Source organism: Corvus hawaiiensis, chromosome 15, assembly GCF_020740725.1.
Source record: "Corvus hawaiiensis isolate bCorHaw1 chromosome 15, bCorHaw1.pri.cur, whole genome shotgun sequence".
NCBI lineage: Eukaryota > Metazoa > Chordata > Aves > Passeriformes > Corvidae > Corvus > Corvus hawaiiensis.
Genome location: NC_063227.1, coordinates 5,132,395 through 5,151,037, shown reverse-complemented (window position 1 = coordinate 5,151,037; position 18,643 = coordinate 5,132,395). Strand labels below are relative to the sequence as shown.

Sequence of the window (18,643 nt, the reverse complement as noted above, 5' to 3'; positions counted from 1 at the left end):
ACTCCCATTCCAAGTGAAAGACACTCTGTAGGTAATGCAAGGACAGCTGTTGATGTTTCATGGCTACTCCAATTAAAGATATTGCCCCTATTAACCATGGCACAAGCTTTTGTTAACTGCAGGCGTTTAAAGCAACATGAGCAATAAACAGGAGTTTGAAGTCTATGAGGTGGAATTCATTGCATTAGGGAACTAATTGAACTAGATTGGAGACTTTCAGAAATTTGGCTTTCATCAAGATTTCAGGCAGTGGGGAGGAGAAAGGCCCTTTCAGCAGTGCCATGCCCGTGCTCCCCTTTTCCATGTCAGCTTCTTCCAGAAGTGAATATTTGGATGTAGGCAGCAACTAACCACTGAGCCAGGGTCTGCATCTATCAGCTGAAAGAGAAACTGATTGCCAAATGTTTTCGTTTTGTTCTGAAAATAAAAGGCCGTTTTATGCAAAATTCCTTGGATGATTATAGGGACAGATACGATGTTTCTCGGAACTTGAAGAACACAAATATTTGAACGCAGTCCCAAGTGCTGCTAGGAGCCAAAACATGGAGAGCTCACAGATTTACGTGACTCTTTCTGAAAGATTTATAGAGAGCTTAGCAAGACGCTAATAATGTACAAATTCAATAGCCAGAGGAAAATTTAAAAAGTAAATGTATATGTAAGTTGTTTGCATTATCCAAAAGTTAAGTAAACAAGACTATTTTTCAGTGATTTAGGAATCTCTGCCTTACTCTTAACAAACAAGAAATTCTTTAGAAAGCCTGCATAAGATTCAGCAGGAAAATAAAGATTAAAAATTAGATACTATGCAGGCAAAGAAGTTATTTTTGATGATACAGCAAAGAGGAGGTCAGTTCATTCAGTGTAAATGAGAAACTGCTGCAAGATTGCTCAGAAAGTCTGGTGCACCCACAGGCTGGGCTTGTTTGTTCAGCTACAGCTGCATTTGCTCTTCATAGCCTTTTTTAAGTAAAATGTGGTTTCACTCCGAAAGGACAGGAGGTAATGAAAGGATGACAAGGGACCTGCAGGAAGTGAAACAGCTGAGGGCTCGTGTGGGTAAATCTGTACTGTGTGAGGCAGTTTTGTGCAGGGAGCCACGAGGTCACTTTTCCAGAGCTCAGTGAAGTGTGGCACTGCTGGAGTTTCAGTGGTGCCCCTGCCAGCTCCTGCACCCTGGGCAGGGCCATGTGTGTGCCACGTTGGGCTGGGAGGAGCACTGGGCTGCAGCCATCTGGTGCCTGCTGCCCAAGCCCTTGGAATGTGTCCACGTTCATCCTGGAGAGTCTGAGAGCCCTGGGTGGCCGTGGATGGAGGTCCCTGAGAGCACCATCTCTCCATTCCACACCTCTGCAGGGCTTCTGTGTCAAGTTCCAGCTGGAAGGATCCATCCAGAAGTCCAGAAGTTTGGACTCTGTTCCTCTTGAGCCACGAATTATGATGGGGAAAAAAATCTGTTAGCAGAGTCCTCTTTCATGTCAGAGTAAGCAAAGTAGTTCAGAGGTGGCAAAGTTTTGTTGAAGGTGACCTTGGGTGCTCCTTGGTACTTTAACCTGTTTAAAAAACACAAAGGCAAAGGCTCCGAATTAAATTCTGCGATAAATTAACACAATTAATGTGTTTCATTTCAGTTACCTGCACATCATTCAGGGAGCTGTCTTGAAAGAGACAAATTAATTACTAATAAGAATTTTATACCCTGCTATTTTCTCTATTTACTGATGTTACTTTCCAACGCTTTTCCAGAAATACTTAGTCTGATATTTAACAAGTGAAGCTATTATTATCTTAAATTACATAAGATTTTCTTCCCTCATGGTTGTGATAGAGGAGGATGAAAGTAAAAAAAAAAAAACCTTTAGCAGGACTTTAACAAACTCACTGCAGAATTTCATGGTGGATATGGAAGGGTTGAACAAGCTGAGACAAAAAAAATACTGAGATCAGACAAATGCTGAATGGGGGAGGGTTTGAGTCAGAGGTTATAGTTTTGGCTTTGCATAGTCTTACTGTAAATTTCAATATTTCTATGAAATATTTACCCTAGACACATCAATAAACTTTGAAAGTACAGGTTGTTAATGTGTTTGCAGCTGAGTCCCAGCTTTCTTTCTGTTTATATTTTTGAGTAGCAGAAATACTCCCTGTGTCTATATAATTAGTGTTTCAATGTTCGTTTTCCTTCAGTAGAGTCTGCCTTTTGAGATACTCCTCTGGTTCTTTCATCATTTCACAAAAATTAAAATTCTGCCCAAAATAACTCATATTATCCTTAAGTTATATACAGAGGATTTTCAGCTCAAAAACAGATCTTTTCAAGCTTATTCTTAAAAAAAGTCTTTCAAGGAGCAAAGACTTCCACTGCCACGTTATAAGAATTGGGGTTTTTTCTCATTTTTTTCTTCAGTTTTGGAAGGGATGCTGCTGACCATGAGGAAATACTTAAATGAGTTTTTCATTTAGTAGAAATACCCTGTATTTAGGCAGTGTCTTTCATTTTTAACAAATTCTAAGATTTCTGACAAAGTCGTGCAACATTTTGACCCACAGCGTTTGCTGCTTGCATTTGGTAACAAATACTGAAAATAAACACTATGACATAATCTCTAAGCATTTGATGAATAAACATGGTTTTCTCAGGAATGTCTCCTACAGCCTACAGAAGCTTAGAACACTAATTAAAGTAAGATTTTTTTTTTTGTCAGGCATTTCATAATTTAGAAATTGTTTGATAAAGCAGAAAGCATCCCACCAGAATGTATTCTGGTGAGCTGGTCCCATTCCCCATGTTAGATACTTATTCCCCATTTTAGATCTTTTTGGAGGATTTCCTGGAGAAACACAGTGTATTGTACTGGTTGCCAAGACTGCTCCTGTCTTTAAGGCCCCACAATTAACTGAAAGGAAGAAATTGGATTTTTTTTCTTTAATAAGCCTTGAGTGAGAAAAGAGCCATGATATGTAGCCATAGCTATAAACTGTACATTTTTCACAGTGTCAACAAAGACAGACTGGAGATAATCAGTTAGGATAATTAACACTTGCACCAGTACCTCTGCCTCGATAACCAGTCACTGACCACATTTAGCACAGTTACTCTAATTAAGAGTCCCATTCAGGAAAGATATTTATAGGTGCAGTATTTTACCCAAGCATGTAAGGACTTCACAAGGTATCTGACAGCTGGCATTGAGTAATACATTCAAAAGCATATCCCCAGTAATCCATCTCAATTCCTAGTTTATTACCTTTGCAGCTTTCTAGCACTTTTGTCAATAAGATACTGCTTCCAGCAGTTCGACTTTATTCTTACATTAATATCCCAAATTTATCATAGGGTTCTAAATTTCCTCTGGTCACCAGAATGTCCCACTGAGCCATTTAAGCTCCCTGAAACTCTGTTCTTTATTGGTAGCCTGGGAAAAATATATTTTGCCCTCTATCCCTGAGTGTTTTGAGGTTAAATTCGCTAACGTTGTCAAGTAGGTCAGTGAGGAAAGCCAAAACAAGAGAAAAATGTTGTTCAGGGTTTAGGTGGAAGGGAAGGGGAGGGTGTGACAGTGGTGCAGAGCTCCAACCCCGCTCTCACAGCCATGTCCTGGGCAGAGCTGCAGATGAGCAGAGAGGGGCCGAAATCTCGTGGCTTCAGGCAGACTGAAGGCAAGGTCTGGATGCTCACCAAAGGACAAGCAAAGGGAAATACGAGTGTTAGCCTCAGCATGTTTTGCTCTGTGCTTTTTGTTCTTTTAATGGATAACAATTTCTCCTCCAGCAGTTTTGGTCCCTAACCAAAGTGGTTGGCGGTTATGTGTCATTATCCCCCAGGGTCCTTTGTTTTGGAAAGAAATATCTAATCCAGGCAGTTACAAGCACAGGCTGCCAAAACAGCCAAAAAGCTGTAAGAAAAGTCTAGGTTACCCTCAGAGCCCTGACTGGAACATGATGAAGAGTTGAGTCACCTCTTGCTGCCTCTGAGCCAGCCCCACTCTGCCTGCAGAGAGCTGTGTGGAGGAGCATCCCAGTGACCTCCCAGCCAGCAGCGCTGGCTGACCAAAGTTCATTATTTTAATGTTAGTTTAACATTTTTTAACTTAGCCTGATGCTGTCTCCCATCTCCCTGCCTGCAAACCTGCCAAGCACTGGGGCTGCCCTGTGGGGCTGGGCAGCCGCTCCCTGCAGGGCCTGCATCCTCCTCCTGTGCTGGTTTGTTTGTTCTCTTTGCAGAGGTCCTAGGGAGCATAATCAGGGGCTTCTGCCAAAGCTTGCAGACACCTACTGGAGAATATAACGTGACAGAATTGCTCATTCTGTCAGACTGGAGGGGAGGGAGCATCACTACTGACTCATGAGGGTGTTGCTGCAAGACTGTGCCCAGGAGCAGCTCACACCCAAAATGCATCTGACCTGCAGGAAGGTTCAAAGGTGTTTCGTGATAAAGGAAATCCAGACCTGAGACACTTAGTATTTATTTCAAAAGATTTAGTGGTTTAAATAATCTTGGTGCTGGTGACAAAGATTTTTAAAGTTGAGGTGAGGTTGCATGCAGTGGATAAATTAATAACTAACTGTGCAGGTTGTGAGTCACTGCATTGGTTTCTGCCGGTGTCATGTTTCAAAAAGGAGCAGAATAAGGAGGAAGTGCTAATATCCCCAAAGAAGGCATATTTCTGTAATGAAGGGGCACACAGAGCTGTGCTGCCTAAAGGCCAAAGCACAGTAAGAGCAATCACTTCTCAGTGGCTTTAAGACCCTCTGTTTAAAAGAAGGTATTTTAAGAAGCTGCTGTCTCTTGCTCTGTTGTCACTTGCTGATGCCAGCTGTATATTTTTGCATGTGATTTTTGGCTATTTCAGGTAACCACCTGACTTTCACACACATAATATTGTACTCCAGAATTCCAAGAGAATCTCTTGGCATCTAGCAAAAGTCTCCTATGACTCAGTAAGCACCCACTCAATAAATAATTTGAAATTAAAAGTACCCCATGCATGAGTTCTGGATACAAAAAAAAAAAAGCCTTATTGCCGTTATTTTCCTCAGAGAGTAAACAGTGGGAAAATAATCTCAGTGTTGCTTTGCAAATGTATAAACCACCATGATGATAATTTTGGATATTACATCAGGAAGTGCTGTCTTGCAAGAGGCTTCTGGATTTGGGTTGGTGACCAGCAAGTTCCTAGTTCCTTTGCTGTTTAATCATCATTGATTTTAGCCTAATAAACACTTCCAAATGTGCATTAGACAGTTGTGAAGAGGGCAAGGGGCATTAAGCATAATGCACCTTCTGGCAAGGAGGCAAAGGAATGCAAACTTCAGGGAGATGAGAGAGTAGCTGGAGTCTGAATTGCTGGCATTTGAAAGTTGCTAAAATTAACCTGTTGTTTCTCATGAGCAGGATATTTATAGTTTCTCAGCTGCAGTGCTGTCACACAACAGGGTGTGAGAGACAAACCTTGCTAGTTCTTCCCTTGGCACCGTTTTCTCGTGTGACTGTTGGTGGATGTCTGACTTTGTGCCTCAGTTTCCCCTTTGAGGGGAATCTGGCCTAGGGGGGGTTGAAATGAGATGATGTTTAAGTTCCTTTCCAACCCAAACCATTCTTTCAATCAGTGATCTCCTCCTGCTGCTCTAGGGCCAGGTACCAAGTGGGTGTAAATTGATGGAGCTCTTTGAAACCAATAGCTGCACTCTACAGATCAGATCTCATTCTTTGCCCACCAAAGAATGTGGTGGTGAGGGACCCTAAACATACTCATGTATTTTCCTCTATGAATAATTATTTACTGGCAATTGTTCAGAAAGCAATAGAAGCAATATACTTACTTCAGCCTGAGAGCAGCACTTTCAGTTCTCTCATTTCTTTGCTGTCCCCAGAGCCTCTCTTGCTAAAAACAATGTCATAGACACACTGTAGATAAGTCTGGAAGACAGTTGAAATTATTTTTCTGTATATTCTGATAGTGAAATAGCAAAATAATATATTTTTTGTGACAAATACAGCTATAAAAATTCAGTGGTCGTTCTTTGGCCATGAGGGCAGTTTCTTAACCATGGGTCTATGGATTCCTCTTAAAAAAGAGAATTTGATTTTAAAGGAAATTTCCTTTGCCTACATGTGAAAATAAATTGAGCATGCTCTATCTCCTATCTCTTATTGAAAGTATGAGTCTTGATTAAAAAAAAAAAAATCATTAAAATAATCCCTGAAGTCACTCTATGTGGGTATAGTTGGAATCGCATTTTTTAAATACAAATCCTTTATAAATGCTTATTTCATGATATCTGTTTATTGGTTTGACTGGCAACCCATTTGTTTTGGTTTTGAGTCCTGTTGCACTTTTAGTGCACTTTGCACTGAGCTCCAGGTTTATTGCAGCAATCTGTGGCAACCAGAAAAGATGCCCAAGTCACCTTAGAGGGTGACTTAACTCACAGCAGCGGGTAAGAAGCACTTCCAGGAGTGATTTGGGTTCTAGATGGACCCTTTTGCCACTTTCTCTCCCCTGACTGCAGAGGTAGCACGGGGTGATTATCTCCAGGTGCAAGCTCATCAGTTAAATGCCTGATACTGGCTGAATGGGGGCTCAGAAATTATTAATTGAGGGGCATTGAAAATATTCCTCCCTGCCCACCCTGCTTTCTCCTGGCTTTTGGAAACAGAGGAAATAATAGTGGAGGAGTGTAAATGAAGCAACTGGAAATCACATTCACGTCATGATTGCCGCCCCTTTGGAGCGAGTTTCTCACACAGGTGTGGAGGGGTTGGGGAAGGTCAGTGCAACTCCACTGAGTGTCCCCACAGCCTGTAAATCCTTCTGCTGAGATGGGATCATCAAATGTGCCTTAGGAATGGCACTTGTGAGAGTGGTCACAGCCCTGCTGGGTCTCTTCACCTGTGCTTTGAGCTCTCTTGGGTGTTGGTGTGGTCTTGGATGGGGTTGAAACCAGAGCGTGTTTGCATGGGCCTCATTTCTTTGCCCAGACCTGGTGTTACGCTCTAATTAATGCCCCTGAGTTGTTTTGGCATGTTCACATCAGACAAAAATGACCCAATAATTGGCCCCATTTCTGAGAGCTCACCTTCAGACACGCCGCAGGAGACCTGGTACTTTCCTCCTCACGCTTAATCTGCAGCTTCATTGCTGGTTGGGGGAACTGCTAGATGCTGCATCAGTCAGAAAAATCTTACTTCAGAATGTAAGGACAGAACACAAAAGGGATCCACTAAGATAAAGGAAAAAAAAAATAATTCCTTCTTCTCCCTGGAAACTTCTTCCAGCACTGTAAAGATGAGTGAGTCCAATCAGCCTTGGTGTAACTTGGAGCAGCGATGCCACAGAGGATTTTGTGTCCAAGATCTTTATAGTCTGAAAAAAGAAGTGTTTGTTCTATCCTTCATTTGGTGATTGACAGATTATCACAGTTAAGGAGCATTAGGCCATAATTTATAAGAACTGTTTCTGCACCCTCTGCATCAGTGAATTTCCGTGCTGATTTTATTATTAAATCACTGCATTGGAAGACTTCTTGTTTCTACGAGTATAAAAACCTTTTTTTCCTACTTCTGAGTGAGCACAAATTTCTGCAGGATGAGACTTTTCTCTTTTAGTTAGCATAATTATGCTAATGAGCTCGACTAAAAAAGATGGAGCATTCCAGGGATACATTTGGAATGTATGTTGATGGTAAGATGTGAAACTTTACTGTTTGTGTTGGAGAAAAAAAGCGGAAAAGTGCTCAAGAGAGCATGGCTCATTTTATAATGCTGCAGTGCCAAAGTGCTCTGTAACAAGGAGTTGGAGGAGTGGAAGCCAAGTTTCCACCTCTTCCCTGCTGTACCAGTGGAAAGGGAAATTATTACCCTAGAGAGGAATTCTGCATGTGATGGTTGAGTTGTAGTAACAGTGCTGGGATTCATAATCATTACCCCAGAAGGTCTGCTAATCTTTTTCCCTGCAAAATGTACTCTCAGATGGGGTGGCTTAATTCATAGAAATCCTGGTTTTGTGGTGCCACACCTGACCATACTTTGAATAAACTCACTAGCACTTTGCTTTGGAAAGAAATACCTCCTGCTTAGAGTAATTCCAGCACTATGCCATAAATCCAGAGCTGAGCTTTCTTCAGGCTGTGGCTGAAGGATCTGTTTAGAAATTGTTCCAACACTAGTTTGGAGTTGTTTCAACGGCTGAGATTTAGTTGCTTTGGTCAGTTGTAACTTACTTGAAACAGTAATTGGAAAACCACATTTGAGCCTGTTCTTCCTGCTCATGAAGACTTTTCTGCTTAACTTCCACTAAAGGCAATTTTTCAGTGTCTTTTCCCTTCCACGTGAGCTTTATGGAGCTCTTTGAGTATCTTTCTTCATGAATGGTGTTGGCTCTGGGGGAGCACCTGGTCAGTGTGGAAGGAACAGGCAGAGGGGAAGGGTGCTCTGGGAAAGTGCACATGGGAGTCATCCCTAATGCCATCCCTAATCATGGGAGCCTGATGGGAATGAAGCCAAAATGTTCTGCATCAAATCTCATTGCTGTGGCTGGGATGTCCTCTCAGTTCTTGTGCTATTCCCATTGTATCCTCTCTTCTCGTTTTCTGCCTCTGTTTCTGCAGTCATGCAGAGGAGCTCACAAAACCTGGAGTTTCCATTGGAAAGGAAGGGCTCTGAGCTTTGCAGGGCTTTGTTTGGGCTGAATTTTACGTTAACTGTCACGGTCTGCAGGCAATTTCCTCTGCGTGCACAAAATTCCTTCACGAGCTAGAAACCACCTGACTTCCCTTTAGCTATCACAAATAAATTCATACCTGTGGGAGGAGCTAAAAGTGCCTACAGAGCTCACACAACCTCAACATCAGCCTCCAGAGGTCTTTTCCCAGTGGGTGACTCCCACAGCTGGCCTGTTCATTCAAATCCATGTCTCCTGTGACTGATGGCTGCAGCACCAGAGATTATTTAGAGGTGTCTCCTCACAGGCTGTCCCGAGGTTCTGGATGGAGCCTTCTGCAGGGAGCAGTGAGTTAGCTGATTGCTACTCTTGCCATTTATAATGTTGTTTTAGTGCACCAAATAGCTGCAGAATTCTAGCTGTGCTTCATCAGTGTCTCCCTCCTTGCTTGGAGAAGGGTATACACTGTCCTGCAGTCATCCAAGGCATTTGGGGTCACCTTCCTTCACCCCCCAAGGTCTCAGCTCAGCTTTTCCTGCCCTGTGCCCATGACCTTTAGAGGCAGATGCTACCAGTAAGGCATCAGTCAGAGACATCTGAGGTCAAGAAGCAGAGGAAGAGGGAGATGATGGCAGTTGTGGACATGAGACCTCGTAGTGCAATTCACAGCATAATCCCAGATCTGTGCACACAAGGTCATGGTCATATATGATCTGTAATGCTGCATTGCCTCGATTTTCTCTGCTGTCCACACAAACCTGAGTCTGTACCTGAGGTCTCAAAGCAAGGTCTGAGGCCAGAGGAAGAAGTTTTCACACATTATCTCCTTACCTATGTTGCTCTGGACCAATATGTGTAACCAGATTTTAACTTTATAGGACTGGTGCTGCTGGTAGGTGGCTTCCATAAGAAAATGTTGCTGCAGATCCACAGCTGGATACTGGGATCCTTATTAAGATGATGAATTAGCTGAGGAAAATGAGGAGAAGGAGGGAGAGCAGATGCAATAACAAAAAGTTTGAGGCTGTGAAGAACTGACAACGATGTGTTCTGTACAGACTTTCCCTGAACCTGTGGAATCTGGAAACATTTAATGTCAAGTCAGAGAGAAAAAGGGCAGCACAGATATCTTCCCAGGAGGGGGAAAAAAACAGGTCACTTGCCTTTGCTGAGGGGTTTTTTTCTAACTTTGGATGTATTGAGCTGTGTAATAACTTGCACATATCTGGAAGCAATGCAGAGCACAGCAATCAATAATACAAGCAGCGATAATCAGGTGTTTCAGCCATCTGACACGAGCAGTCTCCAAAGATAATTCTCTCCCACAGGACACTGCTGAACATAACTTCAGTTTATTCCTAGCAAAAAAATAAAATGCTTACCTGCTGTGCAGAGACAAACCTTGCCAGCCGTTCTACTCCTGAAAACTGGAAAGGGATGGAGGTGCAGGGAAAACCAGTGGGAAACACCCACTGGAGCTGGTGGTGGCCAGCAGACAGCTGGAGCAATCTGTCACCCGTCACCAGTGTCCTTAAAATCCTTAGAAAGACCTCAATAAACAGCAAATTTGCCTCTCTGTTCAGCAATGCTGGGAGAACAGAGGAAGCACAGAAGAGTGTGAGGCTGCATTTCATGTTTGTAAAGGACAAAGGATCCTGGCACCAACAGACACTGTGAATGTGTCACCATCACCTTGGTTCTTGAGTGGGTTCAGCTGCAGCATGAGCCCAGCCTGGTCTAATAAAGCTGCTCGTGAAGGAGACAGCACTGAAAATTCCCCCTGTCCCTGTGTGGAATCAATCCAGATCAGTGCAGCCAGTACCAGTTCCAGGTATTTGTTGTAGAATTATGGAAAACTTTGGGTTGGGAGCAACCTTAAAGACCATTGCTTCCAACCCCCTGCCAGGGGCAGGGACACCTTCCCACTATCCCAGGCTGCTCCAAGACCTGTCCAGCCTGGACACTTCCAGGGATGGAGCAGCCACAGCTTCTCTGGGCAACCTGTGACAGGATCTCAGCACACCCTCAGGGAAGAACTTCTTCCTAATATCTAATTTAAGACTACTCTCTGTCAGTTGAAAGCCTTTGCCACAGCAGTTACATGTCTGGTTAGGGTGGCTGTTTTTCTTATTCTGTTAGCCAGATCTCCCTGCTACCAGCCTTGCAATTATATATAAAAGAAAGAAATTAAAGTAACCAGAACTGTTAAAAAGTAAAACAAACACAAGCTGGGCTTTAGCCACTTGTGTGGCCACATTGCCAACCAAAAGGCAGAGAGGCGCTTTGGTGATGAGACACAATCAGTGCTGAGCTCTTCCCTAACAGTAATACCATCATTCATAATTGGCTGTTAAAATGAGATGCTTCTCAAGCTAATAAAACCCAAAATTCCTTTCTCATTCAGCATCACCAAAATGACATTTATGTTATTCAGGATTGCTATCCCCTTCCAACCCAGAGCAGTCAGCAATGGCACATAAATTTTTATGCCTGTCCAGTACAAGGCAGTGCATAAAAGAGAGAGGGCATAAATTATGTAATTGATGTAAAAGTTTTTGCCATGCCCTCCCAAAAAGCAAAATTCAAAGCAGGTGGTGATGGAAAGTTCCCAATTCCATGCCTCCTGTTTGGAACTTTCCTCCTGGGAGCTCCCACAAAGCTGGCTTGTGCCTGCACTATAAAGTCATTCACTCTGCTGAGGAGTGTATTAATAAAAAGGAGAGAAACAATGATTTTCACATGGCAGAGTATCAAATAATCAATACTTATTCACAAGCAGAAGAGTGGCAGATAAGGATATATACCAATCACAGACACAATGTTTAATAAAACATCTTGGTCTTTGTCACTCTAGGCAGTTTTCTGCTACATTTTATAGGTCACAGTCCATGAAATTTCATAGGAGCTTTCATATCTATTCTTGGTAGCAGAATATGACACTTATTTGTTATTAAACCATATAATTTAGGGAGGATGAAGATACTTTATCCGAAATAACATGTGAAGTAGTCTTTCCAACAATGATTTCTCTCTAATGTATCTGTATTTTGGGACCTCTCTATAATCCTGTGAGCTTCTTATTTGTTTTTCTAATGGGAAATGATAGAGGAATATAATTTTATAGTGATTGTATGATAAGAGGCCAAGATACTTGTTAAACTCAGGTTACAACCTTTGCTTGTTTTTTCACCTGCTGACCCAGACTGTCACCACAAAAAGCTGTCAGCTTTAATCATGAGAAACATGAGCAGTGGAGAGTTAATCGTGGTAAGTCAGTGCTGAGCACTGATCCACTCCCAAACACCAGGGAAGTCAAGAGAGGACGTGTGGTGGGCACAGCTTTTATTACTTCTGGCAGCTGCAGGAGGAGGGAAGATTGAGTGGGAGCTGGAGGTTGAGAAGGATCAAAGATGGGGAATAAAACGTGGGGAAGTGTCTCCTTTTCTCCAGTCCAGTGGGTTTGGAAGAGGATACGCCTACTTTTATTAATCAAACATGTCCTTGATGTTTTGGTTGTAGTACATTGTCCCATAGGCCTGATACCTCTTTTGGGATGCATAGGATCTGCTGGCTGTAAGCTGAACTTCCCATATGTATGGTTTTTATATGTAAAAATCCTTTGGACCACACTTGGGAGACAGAGGGGGAAGGAGAGAGAGAAACGTGCAAGAGAGGAGCAGAGTGGAATTCTGGATCTGTGTCATTAAAACAGGACACAGTTGTGAGCCATCGGAATTGCTGGTTTGCCACAGCTTCAGTGGTGGCTTGACAAGTCCCTTTTTATCCCTAGGTCCATGTTACTGGAAAGGTATTGCCCCACTTCAGCTGAGGAGCAAGCCCTGGAGGGGTCAGCATTGCGTATCCACGGACAGTGGTCATTCCTGCAGCTGTCTGGGGCACACAGCAGCTTGCCTGACCTGCAACTTCTCTTAATAAAACCAGAAAAGACACTGCTATGTGAAAGCCCTCAGGGCTTGTAACCTCACTGAAATAATCTATTTTGGGGGAAAAAAAGCTGTAGGGATTTTTTAGCAGCCCAAAACGTGTGAGGGTCTGCAGATAGCGGTAATAATTCCTGCTTGCTCAAATCGCAAAGCACACTGCTGTCAAAATTTAATCTGGGCTTTTTGGTGCATAATCATATTCCACTCATTCTCCTCCATCCTTTTGCTTGAGATAAATGAACCCCTTCTGTGCCACCACCAACCCAGAATTCATAGGCCACTATTTTATACCCAAGCCAACAAATGTAGGGAGTGGCATTTTATGACCCGTCTCTCATTCCCTGCCTATGATCAGCAGCATTTCCAGCATCTGTCTCTCAAATTTGCTTACAGCCTTCCATTCAAAATGAGATCACAGAGGTCACTTTATCAACCAGCATCACCTTTTTTCATAAGACAGGCTCTGGCAAGAACAATCTTAACTTGGCAGGGAGCTACCTGGGAATGGCACTTCTTGGAACGGGAGAACCTCCGGCAGTGTCGCTGCTGAGCTGTGCGATGGCTCTGATTTTTATCCCTCCAAATTCAGGCCTTTTGGCAGCAGTTCATGGAAATCTGTCTGGGTTCGATCTCCACACGCTTGGAGAGACCCTGATTCCTCCTCTGGGGCTGGAGGTGAACTCGCAATGGGAGGAAGAGGAAGTAGACAGATGGGGTTTCATTTTTGCAGCTGGATTGGAAAGCATGCTAGATGTATAGCCAAGTACTTGTGGTTTTCCTGGATTTTCCTGGTCTCCTCTTGAACTTCTTATGCCTTCTACCCACGTGCATTCCCCTTACCTATAAAATCCCCAAAACAGCTGTGAGTTAGGCTAGTGTTGGAGGTGCTAGTGTTACTCTCCAATCCTAGTGATCTCAGTCAATTTTTTGCTAAAAGGTATTCTTCAAACCATCTTTTTTTCAGGGAAAAAGAAGTTTACCTCAATCCTTGCAAACTTCCACAATCCCCCTATCTTAGAAGTAATACCTTACATTTGATGTGGTTTTGATTACAGATGTACCTGTGCAATTCCCTACCCACACTGTGTTTCTTATACACCTTTCTAAGCAATTATAGGCTAAATGAAGCTAAATCCCTCATCTTAATAAAAGTTACAACTTTCATGTCTCAGAGGTGAAATGTATTTTGGTACAGTTCTGCTCTGTGCCAGTGGATCTGTACAGATATTAATCACACATTCTTTACAGGGATTTGCTATGAATGAGCAGGTATATTATTATATTGTACAGGCAAGCAGTGAATATTACAGTGAATAGTTTCCTGTTAACACAGAGCATCACTGCCTCTCTGTGAGCAGAGAATGACTTAGCTCAGAGGAACATCTTTCATCTGTGTAAATGGTTTACTGGGGGGCATTGCAGATAGTTCTGAATAGAATTTTTTTTTTTTCACAGAAGCTGAGCTACAAGGATAACACAAGTAATTGCATTCTCTAGTGCCTCCCAGTGCTAGACATGTTATCTTCAATGGAAAAAAAAATCAGCTATTGGCAGCCTGGTGGATTTAGTAATTGTAACTAATAGGGTTGTTTCTCTTTGCCTGTCTTTTAGGATGGAATGGGGAACCTGAGGATCACGGAAAAGGGTCTGAAGCTTGAAGGAGATTCAGAATTCTTGAAACCTCTCTACGCCAAAGAAATCCGATCAAGACCAGTAAGTTTTTGGGAAAGGAATAAGCTTGTTTCTGTAGCCCTAAAAGAAAGAAACCATGAATTGGCAGGGTGACGTGGTTACTGGATAAATTGCTTTGGCCATTGGCCTCTCTATGCAGATGCAGTTTGGGGAGCGAGGCAGTGGGTGTCCTTTGAGGACTTCATGCAGACACTGTGTGCTCTGGGCAGTTCCAGAGTTGATACCATGGCTCTGGTTTGTGTGAGCCACAGTTACCTCAGGACCTCTGAAGTTTCACCCTGTCTTTTTGCTTTCTTTTGAGATAAATCCTAAACAACCCTCAACTGGAGGACTTGTTATTTCTGAGGCAGAGGGATGGCTGGCAGTCCTGAAATCCAGCTCGTTTTTAGCCAATTACATTTCTTCTGGATAGTAGGGAGGTGGTGGCTTGGCACAGGGGCGTGATCTGTTGTTCATTAGCACAATTAACCCATATTGTGTGCTCAGTCCTATTCCATGTTGGTTTAAAATTATGTGTAGTTAAAGTTCGATGCTGCTTAGAGTGACTGCTTGGCAAAAGTGGCAAGAATGTTAACTACTGGAAATGAGAAAGAACTCCAGTGTGATTGAAATAACATTTTCATAGCAGCACTTTGTTGGCTGTTGGTGACTTTTGCTCTTTTTCATGTAATCCTCTATGTCCTGAGCAGCTTTAAAGCAACTGAAACAACTACAGAGTTTCCAGGATCTGTGTCAGAAGATATCATCTGTCTTGTTTCCTGATTTAAAGTGTTAATTTGAATCAGATACCAACCTTCCCTTTTGATAACAATGGCAGATAGCTAATTAAATAAACTTAACATCCTTTTATCTTAGCATTTCAGTGCTCTTGCAGAAATTGGAACTAGGAGCACAATGAACTAAACAGCCAATACAATACCCCATTTAATTATTGAAGGTTGTAACCTCTGTAAGATGGCTAGGAATTGATTTGAACAAGCATAATCATTCAGGAAGAAAACTTAATAAGAAAACCTTCATATCTATAAATGCTTTCAGCCCTGAATTAAAAATAAATGTCATACACCTTTTAAGATAAAATATGTGGGAACCAGGTGCAGCAGTTGGTTTGATAAATAGACTGACAAATTGCTACCTACATTTCTTTTTCTCTAGTTACATTGATGGAAATAATATTTGATTGCTAAAAGAAGTGAGAACTACTTATTGCTACTGGGGAGTTTACCGTTTTCATATTATCATATTGATCTACATTTTAATATGTCAGGGGGTGCAAAAGGTGTCCCTTTCCCAAGGCTGTGAAAGTAATTTCCACGCCATTGACAGATTACTGAATGCAAGGAACAGGAAGTGTAAGGTAAGGCCTGTGTGTGTTCCTTGCTTTCTCCCCCATCCAGGATGGGTTTTGCTGTTAGATGGAGGAGGATGTAGACTGCAGAAGGTCTGATCTGCACTCTGAGGTGCTGGAGCATCCCTGCTGGCTTCAGTAGATGAGTCCTGAAAACCATATCAACCAGACAGGTCACACAAACCATGCATGTAGTTCCTCTGACTCTTGGAATAAACTGGAATAGCCTGTGCTGGCTTTCAGGTTGCTCATGGTAACCCTGGAATTATTTTTGGGCTGGGGGCAACAGGAGAGATCTTACTGTGTTCAGACAGCCTCTGCTTTCTTGTGCTGTGCGTGACTTTGGCCTCTTGAAAGCAAATGGAAGGGTTGCAGTCAATCGAAGGTTTACAGTTACAGAATATTTTAAAATATGGTTAAAGAATCAACACTCGATCTTTTTAAAGAACAGTAGTATGACCCAGTGTTGTCTTGGAGGGAAGTGTGGTAGCAGGTCCTGAACCTGCTGAATATTGTTAAAATAAAGTGCCAAACTCAGCGCTCAGTAACAGATGAACATCCATACTAATTCTAGAGTGATCTTCTCTGGGTTTTCAGAAGTGCATAATGCAGCTTTAAATATGTGAAGAGTAACAGAAACAAATATGACAAATAACAGTAAAGAGCATCCCAGAAATAATCTGACATACACGATTTTTCATATGTTTAATTAAACGACCTAAGAGTTGTGTACAGTAATAAATAATGGTTTCATGTAAACTCCAAAGACTTTTAGAAGCTGGTTATTTATAGAAGAATTTTTTTTTTTTTTTTTTTTTAACTCAACAAATTTAACTTCAGTATTGTTCTGTGTAGTGGACGAAGGAGCATTGCTGCTGCCTGGAAAGGGCAGGGAAAAATCACTTTTCAGAGTCCCATGGCCTGGGATTTTACCACTCGCGCGTCTCTGTGGTGCTGCTCCCCCATGTGCTGCAGAGCCGCTCGCAGAGCTGGGCAACCCCTGCCAGAATATCTCCAAAATAGGAATTGTGATTATTCTTGAAAGCTTGGATTTGTCACTGGTGCCTCTTCTCTGCTGCATCTCTTGAATCCCAGGAAGTTGGTAATTAAAATTACACATGGACTTGCTTTCCTAGGAGCTCTGCCTTCTGTTTAATGGCAGGTTTGGATTTCCACTTAAAAGTGGATTTCTTTTGCAAATTGGTTTGGCTGGAAGATCAAGGGTTGGAGAGGAGGAAAAGCCCTCAAAAGTCATCCCAAGAGACTGCTGGGTGGGAACCTCTGAGGTTCTGTAGTTTGTGCCTTAAAGAGCCCTGGTAGGTTCTGTTCCCTTCATCACCTCCCTTCATCAACTCACCTTTGTCACCTCACAGACAGAGGAGCTGCACTTAGATGTGCTTCTCATTGCAGCTGAAATCAGAAGTGTTAGCGGAAGGGTTGGATGGATGTGGTTTGGTCCCAGAACAGAGAAGTCACTGATATGAACTGAGTTCTTAAAGCTGCTTCCAGCCAGTTTCTTTCTGCACCTGACACCCCCCAGATTTGCTTTCTTTTTCCCTCACCCCCTCAAGAGCGACCGCCCAAATCCCTTCTGGTTTTATACAGAGATGGAGGTCTCTGTTCCTGCTGTTATCCATCCTATTCCTGACTCAGTAGTACTGGCTTTGTAGTATGGGTTAGGAACCTGTTTTCAAGTATCAGAGCTTGCAAAAAAATGTAACCTTGTTATTTTATAAGCCTAAACTTTAGCTGGAGGTTAATGAACTGGTGGCGGCAGTGTTTGCACCCTTGTAGCCTTGTTTTGAAGAGAAGAGATGGGTGTGTTCCCTTTTCCAGGAGTGTTCAGAGCATCCTGAACTCCCAGCTGAACATATTGCACACCAAACAGTGTTTTCCATGCCACTTGCATGGAACATGAGCATCTTGCTGCCTTTAATTAAGAAGATAACTGGACCGTGAAGTATTGCTTGTGTAAATAGAAGTGATTTGTACTTAGTCAAGGAGGTGCATTAGGAATTCTCACATTTCTTTACTTGCAGATAAATTATGAAGATTATTAAAAATTGGAAGGGTCATCTATAAACCCATCTGTAGCTCAGCTGCACTGTCACTCTCAAAATGTAGCTGTCTTTCTAACTGCTGTAATTTATTGTGGACTATCGTGTGAACCATCTGCTTGCTTGTAAATCAGACCAACTTTGGCTGAAAGTTGTACACAGCAGTGGAAATCGTTAATTTTATGTCCCGGAAAGTAGTGGCAACAGTTTAGGGGACTTCAGTCTTCATTGCCTGAATTGGAATAGAAATTTAAAACTGGAAATTTTCCTGCCTATGTTGAGATGAGCTGCTAAGAAGCAAGTTTCTTGAAATTTAGAGTTAGCCCGGATTTAGCTTTCTTAGTGCAGTTGGGGTGTTTTGAAGCTTGGCACATCCAGGTCTGTAAGTAACTTGAAAGGGGCAAGACACAGAACAAGCTGTGTGCATTTTCCATCCTGATAACAGCAGAAATAAAATCCTGTGCTGTGATTACACAGGAAAATCCAGTGAATTACTTCTCTCAGGAGCTGTCTGACAACCAATGAGATGATAATCTGAGCTTTAGGAAGCAGAGAAAGACATTGCCATGATAGGATTAGGATGGGTTTGCCCTTTCAATGTTCGTTTCAAGTGCAGAGATAGAAAAAAATAAACTCAGTTTGCAAATGTTTACACCTGGGCTTTATTTTTCTTACACTGAGTGCTTTTAAGGCAAGAATATGGATTTGCCTGACAACTTTGACTTTGCTTCAGTAAAAAGCACTTGACTGGGGTCCTGTCCCTTCAGGTCTCTTGCAGACTCTTCAGTTGATGGGTCTGGGAACACAGAATTAAATGTGGGCACCAACCCTTCTACCTGGGGGAGCTCCAAGATCTGCTGTTGCACAGGTATAAGGGATGGCAAAATTCTCTGAACAGATTTTGAGGAGATTTTCAAGTATCTTTATAAAGAGATCTCT

At 42.4% G+C, this 18,643-nt stretch overlaps 1 protein-coding gene and 1 long non-coding RNA gene across 5 annotated transcripts in view; one reads left to right on the top strand and one right to left on the bottom strand.

Moving 5' to 3' along the window:
- Positions 1 to 18,643, top strand: part of SGCD (sarcoglycan delta) — a 307,493-nt gene that overhangs the window by 223,234 nt on the left and 65,616 nt on the right. For all 4 annotated transcript variants that reach the window (XM_048319443.1, XM_048319444.1, XM_048319446.1 and 1 more), the window contains one exon: positions 14,219 to 14,320. In XM_048319443.1, the coding sequence (XP_048175400.1) occupies positions 14,219 to 14,320 (102 nt within the window). The remainder of the gene's footprint in view (positions 1 to 14,218; positions 14,321 to 18,643) is intronic.
- Positions 564 to 10,186, bottom strand: LOC125333527. The gene is made up of 3 exons (XR_007206896.1): positions 10,046 to 10,186; positions 7,081 to 7,367; positions 564 to 1,553 (listed from the first exon to the last, which is right to left on the bottom strand). It is a non-coding gene; the product is annotated as an uncharacterized LOC125333527 (long non-coding RNA).